The 20,440-nt window shown below is 43.6% G+C and overlaps 1 protein-coding gene across 1 annotated transcript; it reads right to left on the minus strand.

Annotated features, from left to right (window-relative positions):
- Positions 1–646: 646 nt before the first annotated feature.
- On the minus strand, positions 647–20,219 carry LOC310786949 (uncharacterized protein). Its single transcript, XM_083648283.1, has 14 exons — positions 20,091–20,219; positions 17,807–17,932; positions 16,810–16,965; positions 16,063–16,201; positions 15,523–15,692; positions 15,144–15,278; positions 13,613–13,798; positions 12,789–13,474; positions 12,520–12,662; positions 11,337–11,558; positions 10,744–10,983; positions 10,088–10,221; positions 7,790–8,161; positions 647–7,588 (listed from the first exon to the last, which is right to left on the minus strand). The coding sequence occupies exons 1-14, from the start codon at positions 20,145–20,147 to the stop codon at positions 2,615–2,617; spliced, it is 7,740 nt and encodes a 2,579-aa protein (XP_083504409.1). The 5' UTR covers positions 20,148–20,219; the 3' UTR covers positions 647–2,614.
- Positions 20,220–20,440: the final 221 nt, after the last annotated feature.

Below are 20,440 nucleotides of genomic sequence, written 5' to 3' on the forward strand. Positions count from 1 at the left end.
TAAGATTCTATTTTATGGACACCTTAACACAGACTATAAGGAAAATCCTAACTTAAGGTGCTTTGTGCAACCGACCCCAGGATCTCAGTCTTTGCCTTGTTGTCCATAGGCAATACAGTTTGAAGTATTTTTTAGTAAAAAGTGTCAAACGCCACTCTCAGGTCTAAAAATACAAAGTTTGCTCTCGTAAGTTTCACTGCTATAATTAACTCTAAACGCTGACTGGTGCTCACCATAGAAGTTGTGGAGTGATTTGGTAACAGTGCAGTTTATTGACAACCTTTTCAAGTATTTGACTGAGGGCAGGAAGGTTTGAGATTGGTGTACAGTTGCTAGTCATGGATGAGTTGAGAATGATGACTCTATTTCAGTGAGGGTGGGACATGCTTGAGCGAAGTGGGGAAACACCAGGTTGTAGGGAGGCATTAATAACATGCAATAGGCAGTGAAAGACACTTTAAACCAGGGTCTTCAACATTTTTCAGCCCAAAGACCCCTTGGTTGATAAAGAAACAGAGCAGGGAGTGGGACCCCTACGATTAAACATAAAATTGTGACATGACATAATCCAGGGCACATCAGGATTGACACTTCTTATTAAAATACTTTTTTATTAATAGATTACATAAAAAAACATCATTTGAGAGATGTAACTGTCTTGAAATCTTAATTTCGTTGTTAGAGCAGTTAAGAGTATTTATTTTTATAGATTTCATGAGTCACTAATTTCTTCATAATATATGGGTTCAATTTGAGTTCATGTCCACACAAACTGCTAACACAGCACACACCTGATAAAGGAAAATAAAGTAGTAATAATAAAAGTTCAGCAGACAACATCAGGACATCAAAGGTAAGAACTATTTACATAAACTTTATTAAGTGCAGGCAGTGCGTTTTAACCATTTGTAGTGAGGCACCCCCCACCCCACCCCAGATCAGATAGTCTTGGTCCCCAAGGCAAAAATACTGGACTGTAAATGTATTAATCTGTCAAATGCAAGCGTGTAAATCTGTCAATAATCAACATAGCAAGCATCTAAAATCTAAACTACAGTGGATGTATATTTATTGCATATTTATTATTATGTATATTTATTTTACATATATCCAATTCTTGGCTGCTGCACTGACCCAATTTCATCTCAGGGTTCAAAACAGTTCATTGTATTCTGTCTTAGTAAGGCTGCCAGGTTCAGGGAATGCTTACATCAAAACACGTATTGACAATTATACAAGCGCTAAAAACAAACCCATATTACCAGGCAACCAACTAGCCCTGGTACACAGCAACATCCAAGGAAACGACATTGCCATGGATTTGATCAACACAAATAGAATATATATGAACACCCCCCCCCCCCCTTTTTGGCAACTGTTGATGTTACACAATTGAATTAATGAGCTACAGTAAGCCAGCACCTACTTAGACCACTTCCTCATTATATACACTTAAAAACGTAGTACAAATAGAAGAAAAAAAACATGCAAGTTCTTGATTGGATGAACCCTAAAGGCTTAAAACGATCAAATCCTAATATAACAACTGAAAGGCAGACTTACATTATGAACACAGCAAATTCATTGTAGAATGAAATAAAATGACTGCAGTAAACTATTCCCAACGAGCATTTAGATATTTTTGTGATGGACAGTTATTATACCCTTCAACAAGAATATTAAATCAGCAAACTGCTGTTTTCAGATGCTTATTCTCTCATGCAGGTTTAGACAAGTTAAGTATGGTCATAAATCAAGTAAACCTCTGGTTTTGTATTTTCCAGCCCAACCCCAGCCAGGCAGACGTGTTCTCTCTAGTCATGAGAAAGCCCAATACTAGGAAGAAAACATGAACATATTAAAAACACACACACACACACACACACACACACACACACACACACACACACACACACACACACACACACACACACACACACACACACATATATATATACACTATATATATATATATATATATATATATAATATATATATATATACAGTATATACGGTATATATAATATATATAGGCATGTTTTCTTCCTAGTATAATATTATATACTATTATATACTATTCCTAGTATATATACTATTATTTATATACAAGTGTATATATATATAGTTATTGGCAATTCTGGCAGCAGCAGAGGTTGAAAATCCCCCTGGCAGGAGAAGAGGTAGGAGGAGTGACTGACGAGCAGCGCGCTTTTCCTCCAAATGTTGAACTTTTTTCAGTTTGAGACGCTGCAGAGCGCTCCGCCAAAAAACACTAGCCGCCAAGAGCGCTTGAAACGGCAGGTGCGGTCCTTGAAAGAGGAGCGGGCTTAGCGCGTCCTTACCATAGAGAATGAATTGCAGAAAGTAAAGCGCGTTGTGTGTGTGCATGGCCCCTTAGTCAACTGAAGCCACCAGGACAGTCCAGAAGCTGCCCTATTAGAGAATTTGGTCCTGACTCTTTCAGCGTCTTTGCACGCCACTGCACCAACATGAACCTGTCTCATCCCTTCTTTGGTATAATTTCTTATAAAGCGATCACAGACTGGTCTGCTTGGATGTGATGTGTGTATTATACAGCTGCTGATGACACTGTACTGACGTGGTGGGTGAGCTATCATTGTTGCTTACACTTTCCGGATGGGTTCTTTGGACTTTGAGGGCTCTTGGGGTCCTTTTTACTCTTCCTGGATTTGTTTCGGGGAGTTTGAGTAATGACTGTTTGTAGCTGTGAAGAAGCTTCACCGGTTGGCTCACCAGTGACCACGCCACTCTGAGAATCACTACTTGTGGCCGCTGCTCCATGCATGTCATCGGCAAGCTTGGATTCTGCCTCTACCTGTATGGACTCGCCTGCAGCTGAGGCATATTGCCCTGCTGCCTCTCCAGCCATATTCACATCCTCTTCCTGCACAAAGCTTGGGCAACCAGCCTCCTCAGTGACTTTGCCTACCTCAATAAAATCTGCAGTTTCTGTCTCCATTGAACCTGCATCTGTTTCCAGAAAGGAAGATGGAATTTCCTCCACCACTTTGAACTCAGCCGCTGGTGATACCTGGCCAGTTGCCTTGGCGCAATGATCTGATCCGTCCGATTGCTCTTGTGTTGACTGGATTGCTGGTAAAACTTCTGGAAGATCCCCAATCTCTTGGTCAAAATTGACAACCTTGTCTGTTTCCACAGTGAGTTCTCCACATTGAGCCTCACCGTGTTGAGTTTCAACTACATCGTTACTGTCACTCACTTCTGTGTTCTGATATTCAGAATGAATTGTTTCACCCTCAGCTACTTGTCCAGATGCCAACAGACTAGCAGTGGCCTCTTTGTCCTCAATCAACATGGAAACCTGTCCTGTGGCCTCCTGGGATGGTATCAGTTCCTTTGAAGACACGACCACATCATCCAAACTCTCCATGTCAACATCGTCCTCAAACTCTTGATGAACAGTGGCTTGACTCTCAGCAGTATACAGAGTTGTGTCCCCTACCTGAGAAGATTCCACTTGATCTATGGTGACTTCATGTGTCAAATCTTCTGGTGTCTCGGTCACCAGTGATGCTGCTGCCTCTTGATTGATCTCTGCATTCTGAGCCGCTGAATGAGGAGCTTCCTCAGGTGGGCTTTCATTCTCTACAGAGCTAGAGTCCTCTTCTAACAGCTGGTAAGAAGTCATGTCTTCGTCCTCCACTTGAGCACTCATCCCTGGTGTATCTTCTTGTTTGCTCTCTTCATCTTGGTCATCAGAGGCACTGAAATCTTCCTGCATTGGCGGCACCACTTCCTCTGCAATGAAACTCTCCTCTATCTCTCCATCACCTAGGTTGTCATCTGGTTTGAGCTGATCCGGGTCTATCCCTGATTCTGACTCATTCTGCTGAGAGTTAGCCTCTTCTTTGTGGCCATCATCTCCGTCCTCCTGATTTTCTGAAACTCGATTCACTGATGGCAGATTTAGCAGTGATGTCTTTGCTTCATCCTCAGCTATATCCTCATTGGTGATCTCCTCTCCTACGTAATTATCCAGCTGCAGTTCTGTCATTGCTTCCTCATCAGGAAAGCTCCTTTCCTGGGAGTCATCTATAGTAGTTGTTGTAATCACATTTGGGGGAGATACTGACAATTCTTCACCAACAGTGTTTACCCCTACTTCAGAATCTAGTATCTGCTCCTGCTCAGCATTAACCTCTCCATGTACATGTGACAAAGTCATACTTTCCTCGAAATCTTCCTCTTCCTGGATATTGATATCTGTATCAATACTCTCATGTTTTGTTTCTAATTCTGACATTACTTCATCAGTTAGATTGATCGCTTCCCCCTGTAAACTGGCAGTTTGGGTCTCTGTGAGTTGATTTGATTGTGGGCCCACCTCCACTTCAGCTGTACTCTCCTCTGAACTTTCAATAATATTGAGCTGGTCGTTGCCCCCAGTTTCTCCTGTGTCTTCGGGACTTATGTCCTCTGGGCGTTCAGGGATACTAAGCTGATCAGGGATTGCTTCTTCTTTATCCAAAGTTGCTGCTTCTACGCTGCCCCCAGTTTCTCCAGTGTCTTCAGGAATTCTGTCCTCTGGACTTTCAATGATGTTGACCAGATCAGGTTTTGTTTCTTCTTCATTCAAATTGGCTGCTTCCTCTCCATCACCAGTTTCTCCTCTGCCTTCAGGACCTCTGTCCTCTGAACATTCATTGATATTGAGCTGATCCGGTATTTCTTCTTCTTTATTCAAAGTTGCTGCTTCCTCTCCACCCTCAGCTTCTCCTGTGTCTTCAGGACTTCTGTCCTCTGGACTTTCAACGATGTTGAGCTGATCAGGTATTGCATCTTCTTTATCCAAAGTTGCTGCTTCCATGCTGCCCCCAGTTTCTCCAGTGTCTTCGGGACTTCTGTCCTCTGGACTTTCAATGATGTTGAGCTGATCAGGTATTGCATCTTCTTTATCCAAAGTTGCTGCATCCTCTCCACCCTCAGTTTCTCCAGTGTCTTCGGGACTTCTGTCCTCTGGACTTTCAATGATGTTGAGCTGATCAGGTATTGCATCTTCTTTATCCAAAGTTGCTGCTTCCTCTCCACCCTCAGTTTCTCCTGTGTCTTCAGGACTTCTGTCCTCTGGACTTTCAACGATGTTGAGCTGATCAGGGATTGCTTCTTCTTTATCCAAAGTTGCTGCTTCTACGCTGCCCCCAGTTTCTCCAGTGTCTTCAGGACTTCTGTCCTCTGGACTTTCAATGATGTTGACCAGATCAGGTTTTGTTTCTTCTTCATTCAAATTAGCTGCTTCCTCTCCATCACCAGTTTCTCCTCTGCCTTCAGGACCTCTGTCCTCTGAACATTCAGTGATATTGAGCTGATCCGGTATTTCTTCTTCTTTATTCAAAGTTGCTGCTTCCTCTCCACCCTCAGTTTCTCCTGTGTCTTCAGGACGTCTGTCCTCTGGACTTTCAATAATGTTGAGCTTATCAGGTATTGCATCTTCTTTATTCAAAGTTGCTGCTTCCTCTCCACCCTCAGCTTCTCCACTGTCTTCGGGACTTCTGTCCTCTGGACATTCACTGATGTTGAGCTGATCAGGTGTGTCTTCCTCCACTTTGTCTTCTGTATCATCTAAATCATTGACATCTGATCCAGATAGAGAATTTTCTCTGGTGGACATTTGGGCAACCGTAGACACATCTTCATCTGGCAATTCTTCAGAGGGAACATGGCCATCCTGCTCTGAATCGATGGCCTTGGCTTCCTCTGCATTGTCTTGAGTGTCATTGGTTTCTGTGATGTCCAATTGCTTTGACATACTTTCATCTCTTGTAAGATCAGGACCAACAATCTCCTCTGCTGGCTTTTCTACTGGTGTGTCAGATTGCTCAAATTGTTTGTCTGGTGCTTCTGGTGCTGATAATTCCAAAATGGCTCGCTCAACCTTCTTGACTAAAGAATATTCAGATGTTTGTGTTGGATACTCTTCCTGAATATTCTTACCTGGTTCACTGTAGCCCTCAAACAACATTTTCCTATCATATTTATTTGAAGATGACATGTTGCTGGTTTCAGCAGTAACAAATGTATTCACAATATCAATGGTCTTTTCATTCTTTACTGAATCTAGTCTATTTGCTGTTTGGATATCACTGGTTTGCACCGGTGCACCCTTGGTTTGCACCAGTAGAGGAACGCCTTGGACTCCTGATGCTAACTGGTTTACATTGGCCTGTCTAATCCCAGCTGGAAGCCCAGCTGGGCTCATCCCAGCCGGCCAAACTGTAGGCTGTCTGATCTCTGGCTCCACTGCTACCACATGCCCCATCCTTGGTTGCCCAACACCAAACCCCATTCCGACTGACCCCAACCTAATCTGCCCTGGTTGCCCAACCCATGTTTGCCCCAAATTTGTATTGACTAAAACTGCCTCCCCCCCTTTAATCATGCTGTGTCCTGGCAGAGTGCCATACACATTGCCCTGGGCTGCCGGGCCTAAGACCCCCTGAGGGGGAGCAGCCTCTTTCACCAGGATGGCATCTCTGGGCAAAGTACCCTGAGGTGACCCTGGGTCCAACACCTGTGCCTCATCTGAACTAACCTTATGCTCTACTAACATATAGTTACTATCAGGAGTTTGCCCCATTATGTTCCAGCCTCCCCAAGGGATGGAGCCCTGGGACCAGCCTGGGCTCCCAGGTAGCAACATTGTCTGGCTGCCTGGACTCCCAGGTAGCAACATTGTCTGGCTGCCTGGACTCCCAGGTAGCAACATTGTCTGGCTGCCTGGACTCCCAGCTAGCAACATTGTCTGGCTGCCTGGACTCCCAGGTACCAACATTGTCTGGCTGCCTGCACTCCCAGCTAGCAACATTGTAGTGCTGATTGGGCTGGTGGGGCTGGCAGTGCTTGCAGGACTTGTGATGCCCTGCATAACCAGCCCCGTAGGGGAACTCTGGGTCCCATTAAATACAAATAGGCCCTGGGTGCCATAGGCTCCATGGCCCCTGTCAGCCAGCAGCACAGTGTTCTGAAGCTGTGGTTGAAACTGTGGTTGAACTATGTATTGCATGGGCTGCATGGCATAGTACATTGGCTGCTGCTGCTGCTGCTGTAGTAGAAGTGTGTGGCCCTGAGGGGGCAGAGTAGCAGACTGACTGATGTTAGTAACGTTAGAGGAATGACTGATGCCAGTCACCTTGGAGCGAGGTTGTGGTGGGGGGATATTTGATGGTGGGGTTGCCTTCAGGGTGCTGCTAGATGATTTGAAAGTGTTAACATTAATTGTAGATTTGACATTCTCGGTTTTGATATCTGTATGCTTTGTCGAAACAATGTGTTCCATTTTGGGCTTAACAACTGGTTCAACAATACGATTAACGCTAGTTTTGACAACACGTTCCACTTTGGCAGACGGGGTGGGTTTGGCTGCTGGAGGTTTAGGAGGAGAGCAGATATCAGCCAGGGTCTTGAACTTTGGCCCCAGGTCATCGAGGAACTGGAGATCGTTGTCAGACTCCAGGAGGCTGCAGCAACCCACGGAGCCAGCAGGAGAGTGGCGGCCCTCATAGTCGTACACCAGCAGACCGTCCTTCAGTGGCTCAGCACACACTGCTTTCTGTATGGGCCAAAGAAATACGGTGGACATTGGTGATCTTTCAACTTGGGTTTCTCTGTGCTGCACTGTATTTCTGGATCAAAAAGCTTCTAATTCTAATTCAAAACGAATGGTTAATTACAGTCATGATGTGTTACTGTACAACACTTATAAATTATAATAACATGTACCAACTTTATGTCAGCGCTATGAACAATTTACCTGTGAGTAGTAGTCATTGAGGAAAGTGTCCGGTAGGGCTATCTCCCCATACATATCCACCTTCCTCATAGCATTGAAGGTGTTTTGTGCATATCTGCTGGTCACTGCAGCACTGCCGAAGCCCTGGCTGTATGGATCCCTTGATGACCCATAGGCGTTGTCGACCTCCATAAAACCCTGGTTGGCTTCTCGAAATTCATTCATTGTTGTTGATTCACTGTAAACTGCACTTGTCTGAAACGTGTCTGGCATTCCTGAGAAGGTGTTTGGGATTCCTGAAGCTTTTAAGTTGATGTTCCCTGCCTGCACAGGTAGTGCCTCAGTTTTCCTTGCGGCAGCCATTGCGAGGGGGGCACTTAGGAGTGGCACTTCCTATAAATACAACAAAAACAATCCAAATAAATAGACAGAATTTGAGCAATGCATTCTCAGTGGTATTGTTTGTCATGGCTGGAGCCTTATAAACGTATAGGTTTCAGCTTCAGACCCTTAGAATAGATACTTGCTGTATAAGTTGTTCCCAGCTAACACATTAAGGCAATTACTTAACTTACAGTATAGACCCAATTTACACCTGGCATTAAAATGTGTTTTAGGTGATCAGATTGCAATCGGATAGTGCTTGAGCACATTAAGCTGATTACATTTACACCTGGTATTAACACATTGAGTGCCAGCGACGCCATATGGCGTCATTAGAAATTTACCGTAGAGTGCCAGCGACGCCAAATGGCGTCAGTAACTCCAAATTGTTTTTTTGACGGGGGGGTGTCGATCTAAGCTTCTTACGTCGCCTCTAACAATATTGTAGCTATTGGAGGTCGATAACCTATTTTACAAACCCATTAGGTGGCGACAGCACTCTCCTGATCAGAGAAAAAGGAGCCAAACACACAGAAATAGTCACTGGGGAAAAGGAGGAAATCGCATCGCATCCGTCCGTATGCATCGACGTGCATGAAGCACAACGAGCACAACGCCAGCTGTGCCCCGAGCAGCAGCATCCGCTGTCACAACTGAGCACCTCCGTGTACGCTGCAACAGCACATTCGCATAATCAGCCTTATTATTCCGAACTGGAAGCATGCGAGCCCGTGACAAACACACACGGAACCAAAAGGCTGGATGTCGCGCACCATTCACTGTGTGTGCGCAGCAAACTCAGCAGAGACTGAGAGCCAACAGACACATAAGACACACCCAGGAGGCGTGTGCAGTTGAGGGGGGGGGGGGGGGGGAGCACGCAGAGCAGGCAGAGCAGCATACACTTCACCCAGACAGACCCAGACATCAGAAAATTAGCTTCAGAGTCAGTGATGTGCTTGAAATGTTTAATTTCACAAAAGGCTCATTATCTCAGCTCGTAGAAAAAAAGGGGTGTTTTTGCTTCAATCAAGCTATCTTCTCCGGCTCATAACTAAAGAACGGAAAATGGGATCAATAAACTTTTTTTTGCAGGTGATAGAAGAGAGTCTCATCGTTATTTGTGCGTGTTCAGTGTTTACATAGTAATTATTAAAGAAATTATATGACTGTTTTAAAATGCATTGCGGCCTATGTGGCACAGCAAGCAACCTTTTGCCCAAGGGCCGTGGCACTCAAAGTGTTAATATGTATCTTCAGTGTCCACATTGAGATCCAATTGCAATCAGATCAGGCAAGCTCCATAGCGTAGAACAGCAGAAAAACAGCGGTTACTGTTGTATGTGGATTGAGAACACATTTGCATTTACACTTGTGTTCAATGTGGGCATATGTCCCTGACCACCTCTGGAGGTGGTTTGGCTGATCGGATCACAATCTGTCCTCAATGTGTCTTGGGTGCATTTTTACACCTATACTTTCATGTGGTCAAGCAGTACTATCCGATGGGCATTCTGATCAGCCAAAACACATTTTAATGCCAGGAATCGTACGTTGGCACGGAGCGGAACTGAAGCAATCGTTCCCAATGTGAACGCACCCTTAGCTTAACCTGATACAATGTGGATATGAGGACTGCTGAGTCACAGCTTGGGCAAATGTAGGGTGTAACTTTTATAATTTATTTATTATTTTATTATTTATTGATTTTTATGTGTGCAGGCATGCCTTGCCTGGAGGACTTGATGACCTTGGCTAAGTAAATGAATATTCAACTTGTGCCTCTGGCATGTTTGAGTACTTCAGGTTTCGTTGGCGTGACTCATAGACGGGCCCACATCTTCTGTAAATATAAATACCACCATATCCGGTGTACTGTATTTGTAAAGTACAATTCAAAAATTCTCACATAAAAAAACAATCATGCAAGCTGACCTTATCCTCTCCTCTGCCCTCAGTGTGGTAAGATATGAGGTGTTCTTTGGCGTCAAATGGGAGGTCAGTGAACTGGTCAGCGAACACGGTGTTTCCTCCTCCACACTGACAGAACAGCAGCAGAAGTGGGATGACTGCAGAAGGGAACAGAAGGCCAGGTGAGTATTAGGGTGGGAATCAAAAGGTCCATCACAAAACAATATTATATCAATTATTTGGACAACGATATGATATTTGCTGATATCACAAAGTCTGCCACGATACGATTCCGATTCGATTCAATTCAGGGGCGTGTGATCGATATGAGACGATACCATGCTCATCTCACATGTTTTTCTCAACTTGCAAATCACATAAAACTTCACAAGTTGCATTGCACTTTTTTGAGAAAAGCCGCTGGCAAAATCAAGCATTTATGATGGCAACAATCTCTACTCTGTGTTTTGAAGCTGGATTTGACAGCCCTAAATGTCAGCGAGAGAAACAACTGTTTACATTTTGAGGACTTCCAGACAGACAGCGCCAGATGGCGTCAGTAATCTCCGGGTGAAACCATATTTATGATCAAGTGACTGATAGGGAGTAGGGGGGTGGAAGTACAAAATAAAGGTGGTGGTTTATTACTTTAATGAAGGGTTTGTTAAAGTTGCACTCACACAGCAGTAAGCACATGGCGGTGAGCAGCGTGCTGATGGCCGGGGCGGACAGCTTGCTGGATGTGGTGCTTAGCCTGCCCGCTGTCCCTGCCCTGGCTAGGCAGGGGCAGGGAGCACACACCTCCACCAGGAGCGCCTGGTGCTCAGGGCAGGACAGGCCCTGTGCGTCTGACACCTCCAGCTCCAGCTCGTACAGGCCGGGCCACAGGCCAGCGTCAGAGTGAAGAGCTGCGGTGGTCGCTAGGGAGAAGATAGGCGAGAGACGGGTGTAAAACATACAATAATAAATGTGTGTGTGTGTGTGTGTGTGTGTGTGTGTGTGTGTGTGTGTTTGTGTATATTAATTTTCTCTTTCAATTTTCCTGTTCTATACAGAGACACAATTTAAAAAGAACACAAAGAACATTTCATAGACTATAATTCATAATTTAATTTAGTTTCACTGTAATTCATTTATTTATTTTTTGATCAAATACATGTACATAGTAAATGCAAGAGGTCAAGTTATCACCTTAATCCAAGACAAAAGAGAATAGCTTTTTATATCACTTTGGCCTTCTGACTCTGACCACTCGCACCGCACGTTTTCTTACCGTTGATGATCTCCACGTCCCAGGTGCCCCGTGAGCCTTCGGGTATGACTTTGAAGCTGAATGGAGCACCGTTGGGCTGAACGTCCTCATCGAAACCAGTCACGTAAACCGTCTTCTCGTCAGCACACACACCCTCGTAGTCGGTGGTCAGGGTGGGGCAGTGGTCATTGGCGTCCACTACTTGAATGGCTAGTGTTCCCGTGGCGGTCTTAGACGGCATATCTGAGGATCACAGCAGTCACAGTTCACACAAAGTGTGAGGCCATGAAGTCATAAATATCGGTACCGTAAAGAGGTCTCATCACTGATAAAGCCCTGTTTCCTATAGCTTTGGATATTTTCATGTTTTGGCGAACAACTGCCTATCAATATAATATAGGCCTACTCATTAAAAATGCCCGTTGAATAGATGATACAGTGACCTGTGTCACACTACACCAGTGCTGAAAACCCATGTAAATATAGCACAGAAATGAAAGTTGATACAACATTCCTATAAGTCCATAGCTGCATCAATTTGTACAATCCGGTCCTAAATATCTCAACCTAAATAGTTTAGGGTACTTGTTTAGGATTGTATGGCAAAATGTACACATTGTGATACCGTTGTGAAAATACTGACATCACACAGCAATTATATTATTATTGTAGCATACTGGTACACAGATACTGATAAGACCATGTCATTACCATGTCAATATTTACGCTACCAAACTGTGTATAAGAAATTTAATTATGGCATCCTTGTTCAATATTTAGAGAAATAAATCACTCAACATTTTGAACATAGACTTCTGTTTTGTTTATTGAGCAATCATCACTGCTCTTCATAGTTTCTATATGCATGCCTGTCGAAAATGTCGTTTAGTCCCTGGGGCTCTTTTGACTTCATGGCTGACACACCCTGAGACGAAAAGTGGCTCGGCAGCTTCTGAGTACAGCGCACTGCGTGTCATAAATCATCACCGGCAACTGCTTTCAGGAACGCAACATTCAACTCATGAACTCCTTAAGTTGTCAATCATCAGAACAGCTTAGCGTTATTTGAAGTTGAAAGCCGTTCAGGCGAGAAGCGACAATGCAGTGAGGGAGCTCACTAAGAGACACATCATGTACATCAAATTATTGATTGCTTTATTGTCTAGAATAATCTTACATGATTACAAAGCCCAAATTATGTTACCTTGGGTCATGCAGAGAATCTTGGCAATGTATGTGCCATTCTTCAAGAACTTTGACTCTCGATCTGGTGTCTTGATGAGTTTAATCTCAGCGGTTTCTTCATCAATGGTGAACCAGTTGTCTGGATCATAGGCTTTGGCATAACTGGAGCACAACACATGTATAAGCAACATATAAAGAAAGTCATAGTGATTTGGTTAAATAGTAATTTGTCACCGTCACTGTAATTGTTATTATTTTTGTAATCATTTCAGCAGCAGCTTGACTGACCTGACGTCTTCAGCTGGTTTTCCTGTATCTGGATCAATAGCAGCGAACACGGCAATCACTCCGTTCTCCGGTGCCTCGTTCGGGTCCTCTGACACGGGAATAGGCTTGGTGTCGGGTCTGAACTCTGGACCCTCTGGCATATTGTTCACGGAGATCTTAATCGGATAGCTCTTTCCCGGTGCCTTTGGCTTTTTCTTTGGTCTTCGCCTTCTTGGTTTTCTTTTGACAGGCTTAAGTCCCACTCCCACACCAGGCCCAAGCCCAGCATCCAGCCCTGCATCCAGCCCCGCACCCAGCCCCGCATCCAACCCTAAACCCACCCCAGCATCAAGGTCAGCATCCAGATCTAGATCCAGATCTAGATCCAGATCTAGATCCAGATCTAGATCCAGATCTAGATCCACATCTAGATCGACACCTGCATCCAGGCCAACTCCAACCCCGACACCAACCCCAGGACCAGGCTTAGGTTTAGGCTTACCCCCACCCCCAACACCAACCCCAACACCGGCCCCGGCCCCGGCACCAGCCCCCGCCCCCGCCCCCACTCCAACCCCAGGTCCGGGTCCACCCTCTCCTATCTGAACATCCACATCCATGACCACAGCCTCTCCCACCACAAAAGGAGCTACATTCTCAATAAGCAAGCCTAGCTCCAGATTCTGGACCGCTTCAAAATCCACAGCCTGTGGAAGGTGAGAGAGGTTGAGGAAAAAGGCACAGAGAAATTGGAGGCAACAAACAACTGTTAGTCAAAGACCAAACAACCATTTAAAAACTTCAACTAAAAGACCAAAACAGTTACATTACACAAATATTCATACCTTGATGAGCTTCAGGATGCCCTCGTTGGTTTTGTTGTCTGTTTCTATGGAGAAGAGGTTATCCTCATTGCCTTTGGCAATATGAAATCGGGCTAGCCAGTTGTCCGTGTTTTCAAGGTCTTTGTCGAGAGCTTTGATTTTCATCACAACAACATCGGCCACATTTTCATCCACTGTGCCGTCATACTGGGACCAGAAGAAGAGTAAAAATATTCAAGTGAATTCAAAATGAATATAGTTTATGTGCAGAGCTCATAAGTCTTTGACAGATGATTAGGTTCGTGAAATTCTGAAACCCACATGCCACTCCGGCACATAAGTACGTTTTAGGCCCTAGTTGTCGGTAATCATAATTACAAATATCCATACATCCATATTATTATTATTATTATTATTATTATTATTATTATTATTATTATTATTATTATTATTATATATTATAGCACATTCACGTTGTAAGCAAAATGATGGTCAATAAGCTAGTCAGCTGAGGAAGGTTGGCCATGGCTGAACTTTTTGTGGTCGTCGGCCATCAAATTTGTATGTTTTCTTGTTACCCTACTGATGTGATTTAATCTGGACAATTAGTTCTGCCTGGCACGTGAAAAATGGACAAGAAGTTGATCACAGCCATTCGTTTGTTCTCAATAACTTTTATTTGATAGACTATAAACATGTCAAAGAAACATTGAATCCATCTTTGAGGTTGATGGTAAAGGATGGTATGATGCTTGCTAACTAGCTATATTAGGTCATCAAAATGATATATAACCTGAAAGGCAATACCAAAGGAGATTTGCTTGTTCAAAACGTTATGGCTGCAGACCACTGTATGCAATTGAAACCTCTTATTGGTCAGAATAGAGAGAACCATCAACCAAATTGCCCGCAGAATGACTGGAAGGTAAAATGGGGGTCTGGGGGTCAATGGCTTAGTTGTGGGTTTCTATGTGTGTGGTGTTATATTAGGGTGGCTTAGTGGGTTGAGTCCAGTGCATGACCACTATTGCACATACTCTTCCCCTTTCTCCTATCTTTCACCTTTCACCAGCACAGGAAGAGCCCTTACAGAAAAACCACATGAACTTCACATGTGCAATATCACATGTGATCACATGTGAAACATGTGCTTTACCCATGGGAAGCATGTGGTTTTGGAATGTTTTCACATGTGAAATGTGTGAAACCCATGTAAATTCCCATGTGATTACATGTGAACCCTATGCGATTACATGTGAAACCCATGTACATGTTGTTTTCCACATAGCTCCACATGTGGAAAACATGTTGCTATACAACATGTGGCAAAACATGTTATCACATGTTATAACATGTGATAGCATGTTTTCCCACATGTGAAAATATTCCAAAACCACACGCTTCCCATGGGTTTCATATGTGTTCCACATGTTTTCACATGTGAAACACATACACATGTGGACACATGTGGTGAAACATGTGGACACATGTGAACCTCATGTGTTTTTTCTGTAAGGGAGAATGCATCTATATAAGTATGGCTGTTTCTCACCTCGCTTTTCTCCAGAGTGGGGACATTGTCATTGATGTCCAGGACCTTGACATCCACAGTCCCTGTTCCTGAGAGCCCCCCCGGTGCCCCTCCCATATCAGTCCCCCGTACAATGAGTCTGTAGAAAGCATGGGTCTATTGGGGGGCAAAGAACAATAATACAAAAACATCAATCACACCACTGTGTTCGTTATTGATAATTGGTAGGTTATTGACAGAGGTGATTACTTCACTACTTTCATTGTCTCATTATCAAAATGAAATGCACCCAGAGGATTGTGGGGAAAAAGTGCACGCACACAACACACTATTAGGAAGGGGTTCCTTATGTTTGCACATTCCTTATAAATGATGGAATAGCTGGTGTAAAGGGTCTTACCTCTCTGTCCAGTGTGGGCTCCTTGACATACAGTTTGCCTGTATTCTTGTCCAGGGTGAACATGTTCCCGCTGCCCTTTGGCTCTTGACTGATGATGGTGTAGGCAATGTTTGCATTAATTGATCCTGGTTGGTCGTTATCCTTACCCTCAATCTGCATAACAAAGGCGCCTGCAGTGGATTTAGATAGATAGATAAGTTGGATTTCTTTTTGTTTCTACAGAGTTGCCTAATTGAAGAGTTCATTTGCAAAAACAGTTAAATGCCATTCTTAAGATGAATAAACACCTGTTCGATCCCTGGAGTGCACATAAAAAATAAATAAATATCTGTCCTCAAGGAGGAATGTTTTTTCCCCCACAGTACAGTACATAACAGGCGATTTATGTGAAAATGATAAGGTGAATATTTTAATTGTGATTTATAATAAAAGAATATATAAAAAATACAATATGAATACATCAATATAAAAGGATACAGATACAAATGGAGACAAGTGTTTTTGCAAATGAACTCTTCTATTGTAAAAGTTCAGCTGTACCTGCTTTACTCGATTCTGTGATGCTGCCAGCATGCAGCTCAAAATATGGAGGGTTGTCATTCTTATCCAGGACTAAAACAGTGAGTGGGATGTTCTGCTCTGCTGTGGTCCCGTTTCTGTATTTAGCCATTCCTGTTAGCTACACAAAGGCAGATGGTTGTTACATAGTTATTAGCCTATTCGTTTTTTAAAGGAGGATGACCACTCAGTTGAAGGATTCTATGTTATTTCTATGTTCGGGGAGAGTCCAATCAATGTGGCACATGAACAACTGCTGAAAGCCTGAAATATGAAGACTTAACAACCCCTGTGATGTCATCAAGATGTAACACCTGTGATGTCATCAAGATGTAAACACTGGAGATGTTCCATTATGAATCAGGGAACATGGTGAACTGTGAAAGACATAATTCTGGGGGGGGGGGGGTTTCTGGGGAATAGAAGCATTTTATAGTTCATATGTAGATCCAGAATATAAATCTCTAGTTTATTTTCTTTGGAACAGCACAGTTTTGAGTGCCCCCCATCCCTTCATGTTGTTCACAAATATTGATCACTGTTTTAGATCATGGGAATAACATGAATTCAAGTGGTCTTCTCAATTATGTACGTTTCACCTGTCATGCTAAAAAACATGATTAACAAATGTTAATCATGTTTTTTAGCATGCAGAACTTTCTCCGACAGGGTTCCAGCCTATAATAAGGTACGTTAAATGTAAGGCTGGGGACTCATTTAAAGACTCACGTTGTAGGAGGGGCATGCCTCACGGTCCAAAAGCTGAGTGACGCGTACAAAGCCAGTGTGAGGGTCCACCACGAAGATGTTGAATGGCTCCTTGTCAGCTCCTGGTCCAGTAAGAAAGTACTCCACCCTTTCGTGTTCATCCTTATCAGAGCGAATCTAACAACATAACAGACCATAACAAGAAATACAAAATGATATTCTAATATTATGCATTATTCCATAAATACTACATAGTATTTGATCCACATTCCTATAGATTGAGCGAACAGAGCACTTTCTTTAGCATAAAATGTTTGGCTGAGAGCGCTCGCTCGCTCCAATGTAGAGTAAAACCTATATTTTATCAATTTACATGACAAATTACTAAGCTATGCTGACAAAATAAATACATCTTGATGAATATTTTAGTAACAACTACAGCTACAGCTGTGTTTTGCAACAAATGGAATGTACCTGGAGGGAGGGATTGTTATACAGTAGGCCTATATGAAAATAAAATTATTGTTCAACTCATGTTTTGTGTACTTGAACACTACAGGGATGGGCAATCAAGCCTGAAGGAAGTGCATAATTATGCAACACTTTAGGCAGAATGTTGGATTTATAAAAACAACTTGAGTATGGAGAAAAATAAACCAAATACTCTCTCTCTCTCTCTCTCTCTCTCTCTCTCTCTCTCTCTCTCTCTCTCTCTCTCTCTCTCTCTCTCTCTCTCTCTCTCTCTTTCTGTATCTCTCTGTATCTCTCTCTCTCTCTCTCTCTCTCTCTCTCTCTCTCTCTCTCTCTCTCTCAAAGCGCCCACAGCATGTCACTACAGCAGTGGCACTGCCAGTGCCAGCTGCAAGTAGAGTGACAGGAACCTGTTTTCAAGGTTTGCAGTATTTTGGAGCTGATCCATGCAGAGAGCAGGATGGTGGCCAGCTCCCACAACATGTGGTATGATGCCACAGTGCGGTACCTAATATGATGCTGTTGAGATGGAGATGAGACGACTCACCTTGGCAATGAACTCTCGATGGCTGTAGTCCTTGTTTTCTTCCAGCTTGGCAGGAGGGAGGATCCACTCTCTCTTCTGTCTCCTGAGCGTCTTCTGCCTCCTCGCTGCTGCCCCGGTGCTGCACGTCTGAAGGCAGACAGTGAACACAACACAACACAACGTACAGTCAACTCTGCAGTCCTGTGTCATCTTCCAGCCAGTGTTGTAAGTCACTATATTGCGAGTCTAAGTCGAGTCTGGTGTCCCCCAGTGTTCTCGAGCCCAAGTCCGAGTCACAGAAGAAAAGTCTGAGTCGAGTCTATGTCCAGTCCCCGTTACCTGAGTCAGAGTCTGGTGTTACTGAACAGGAACGTGGATCCACATTTAGGTGGATGCCCCTGCCCTGCCACGAAATTGAATAATGTCACGTTTTTAAATATAGCTATCAATATCTTATGCCTTTATCAATTAACAAGTCTGAGTCTGAGTCTCCAAAAATTCTTACATCCAATTTACAAAAACATTAAAACATTTAAGAACATTAACACAAATACTGAATTTGAATGAGAATCAATTGTATTGCCACAGGTATTATAGCCTAATCAGATTACAAATGAGAAAATGGACATGCAAAGTAGCGGTCAACATAATCAGAAGACGAAATCAAGAAATAAAAATACTACGATTCAAAAAGTGCAGTCCAATATATACAAAATACACACGATTTTGAAAACCTGATTGATAAATAGGAATTTACAATATGTACGATGTAAGTGGGGTCTAATGTGCCATGGAGGGCCATGTGTGTTCCTTCACCGCTAGCTACAAACTACTGCATTTAACACTTTTGCCTGAACTTGTAAAAAATTCCTGCAGCCGTCCTTTCTGACTGTACTCTATCAGAGCCAGTGTGTGATTGAGGAGTTTTGGGGTTAAGGGCAGTGATGTACTGTAGCAGGCTAGTGGGAATTAAAAAGATAAACTATGACCTCCAGTTAATAGTCATCAGAAGGCAAACACACGTGAACACAAATCAATTGCTGTATGCTCTCAGAAAAGCATGGTACCCCTCCTCCTCCTATACTGTATATGCTACTCATAACTTACATTTTTGATATTCCTTACTACCATGCATAATGAATGTATGTCATGCAGCCTCAGTGGTTCTCAACCTATATATATATATATATATATATATATATATTAACCTAGTTTGAGTGTAAAGTATCACTAAGTCCAAGTTGACGCACTACCATAGTCGGCCTGGCCATCGGGAGCACCGGGACAAATCCCGGTGGGCCGCTTGACCAGGGAAAAAAATAAAAATGGGAATGCTTCTTCTTCTTCTTTTTTGGACAGTGACCCCCAGCGGCCCAGTTAGGGTGTATAGTTTACATCCTAACTTACGTTCAACTGGTGCAACAGGCTCCTGGTCTATAAAAAGGTCAATGAACCAAGTCCAAATGTAGCCTAACAAACTGATGGTGGGTTTCATTAGCTACAACAACACCAAACCTGTTATACAACTGACTCACCTCCGGCTACAAACCAAACCAGCATTATTCAAAATACAACAGGTGCCTCGCCTGCATCTGACACTTGAAAGCAGCATTGTTGTTGGAGCTTTATGTCCTCGAGGGGTTTCACTGTAAGCTAACAAACAAACAAGCATCTCCAGAGTGTAGCCAGCACAGTGTAAACCAGTTTTGTTGTTAGCATTAGCATATCCCCGCTCAGATTTTTGGAGCTTTATTTAGTAAAATGTATAAACACACACACACACACACACACACACACACACACACACACACACACACACACACACACACACACACACACACACACAAACACACACACACTCTCTCTCTCTCTCTCTCTCTCTCTCTCTCTCTTTCCTTGCATCAACAGTTTTAATGGCCCATAATTTAGCACGGCGTACGTAAAAATGAGGACGTTGTAATCGAAAAGGTTAACGATTTTCCCTTTTGTCCGTGCTGTATCTGCAGCCAGTCTGCATCCTCCAGCTAATGGCTTTTGCTGCTGTTTCAGAATGATTCAAACCCAGCCAATCTGTATTAAACGTCGATTCAGCGGCATGCCTCATGTATGGTGACCCGTGCCCACTAAGATGATGAGTGCAATTAGAGTGCGATCCAGTCCAAGTGAAGAAGATCAGACCACGTTCCTGTAACAGCAAGCTCTCTCATCACCGAGACACATCGAGGCGTGTGAAGGTGTGAAGGTGTGTGAAGAAGATCAAAGTGCTCAGAAGGTGTCAAGGTGGGGCCGTGTAGTGTGTACTCACCAAAGCCAGAAGTAACAGAAGCAGCAGGCCCACTTCTGCCACGGTCAGCCTAGCCATGCCTGCGAGGACGCCACACCATTCACTGGCTCCGATGAATGTCCTTTCCTCAGAGTGAGCTGACTTGAGGTGGGTGGGTGGTCAAAACACGGTGATGGGACGTGACTTAAATCATCTGGGCTCACCTACACAGTGCGTGTGTCCCCTCCTTCCAGGCTAACAACCACTCCTCCATGTGTGCGGCCCCCTCCCCTCCCCTCCCCTCCCCTCCTTAACGTGGCGTGTTTCTCAAAGGTGTGTCTCCGCTCAGAGGCTTGTGTTACATGTTACAGAAAGGCCTCAGGCTGAAAGGC

This window comes from Poromitra crassiceps (genome assembly GCF_964638095.1).
Source record: "Poromitra crassiceps genome assembly, chromosome: 12".
Taxonomy (NCBI): Eukaryota; Metazoa; Chordata; class Actinopteri; order Beryciformes; family Melamphaidae; genus Poromitra; species Poromitra crassiceps.

Bases quoted from the DNA above. Each gene is read 5' to 3' on its own strand.
- LOC310786949 (XM_083648283.1), bottom strand. From the start codon at position 20,147: ATGGCTAGGCTGACCGTGGCAGAAGTGGGCCTGCTGCTTCTGTTACTT. The intron at 11,559-12,519 runs GTAACATAATTT...TGTGATCCTCAG, and splicing joins GATTCTCTGCATGACCCAAG to ATATGCCGTCTAAGACCGCC. The intron at 10,984-11,336 runs GTAAGAAAACGT...TCTTCTCCCTAG, and splicing joins GGACGTGGAGATCATCAACG to CGACCACCGCAGCTCTTCAC.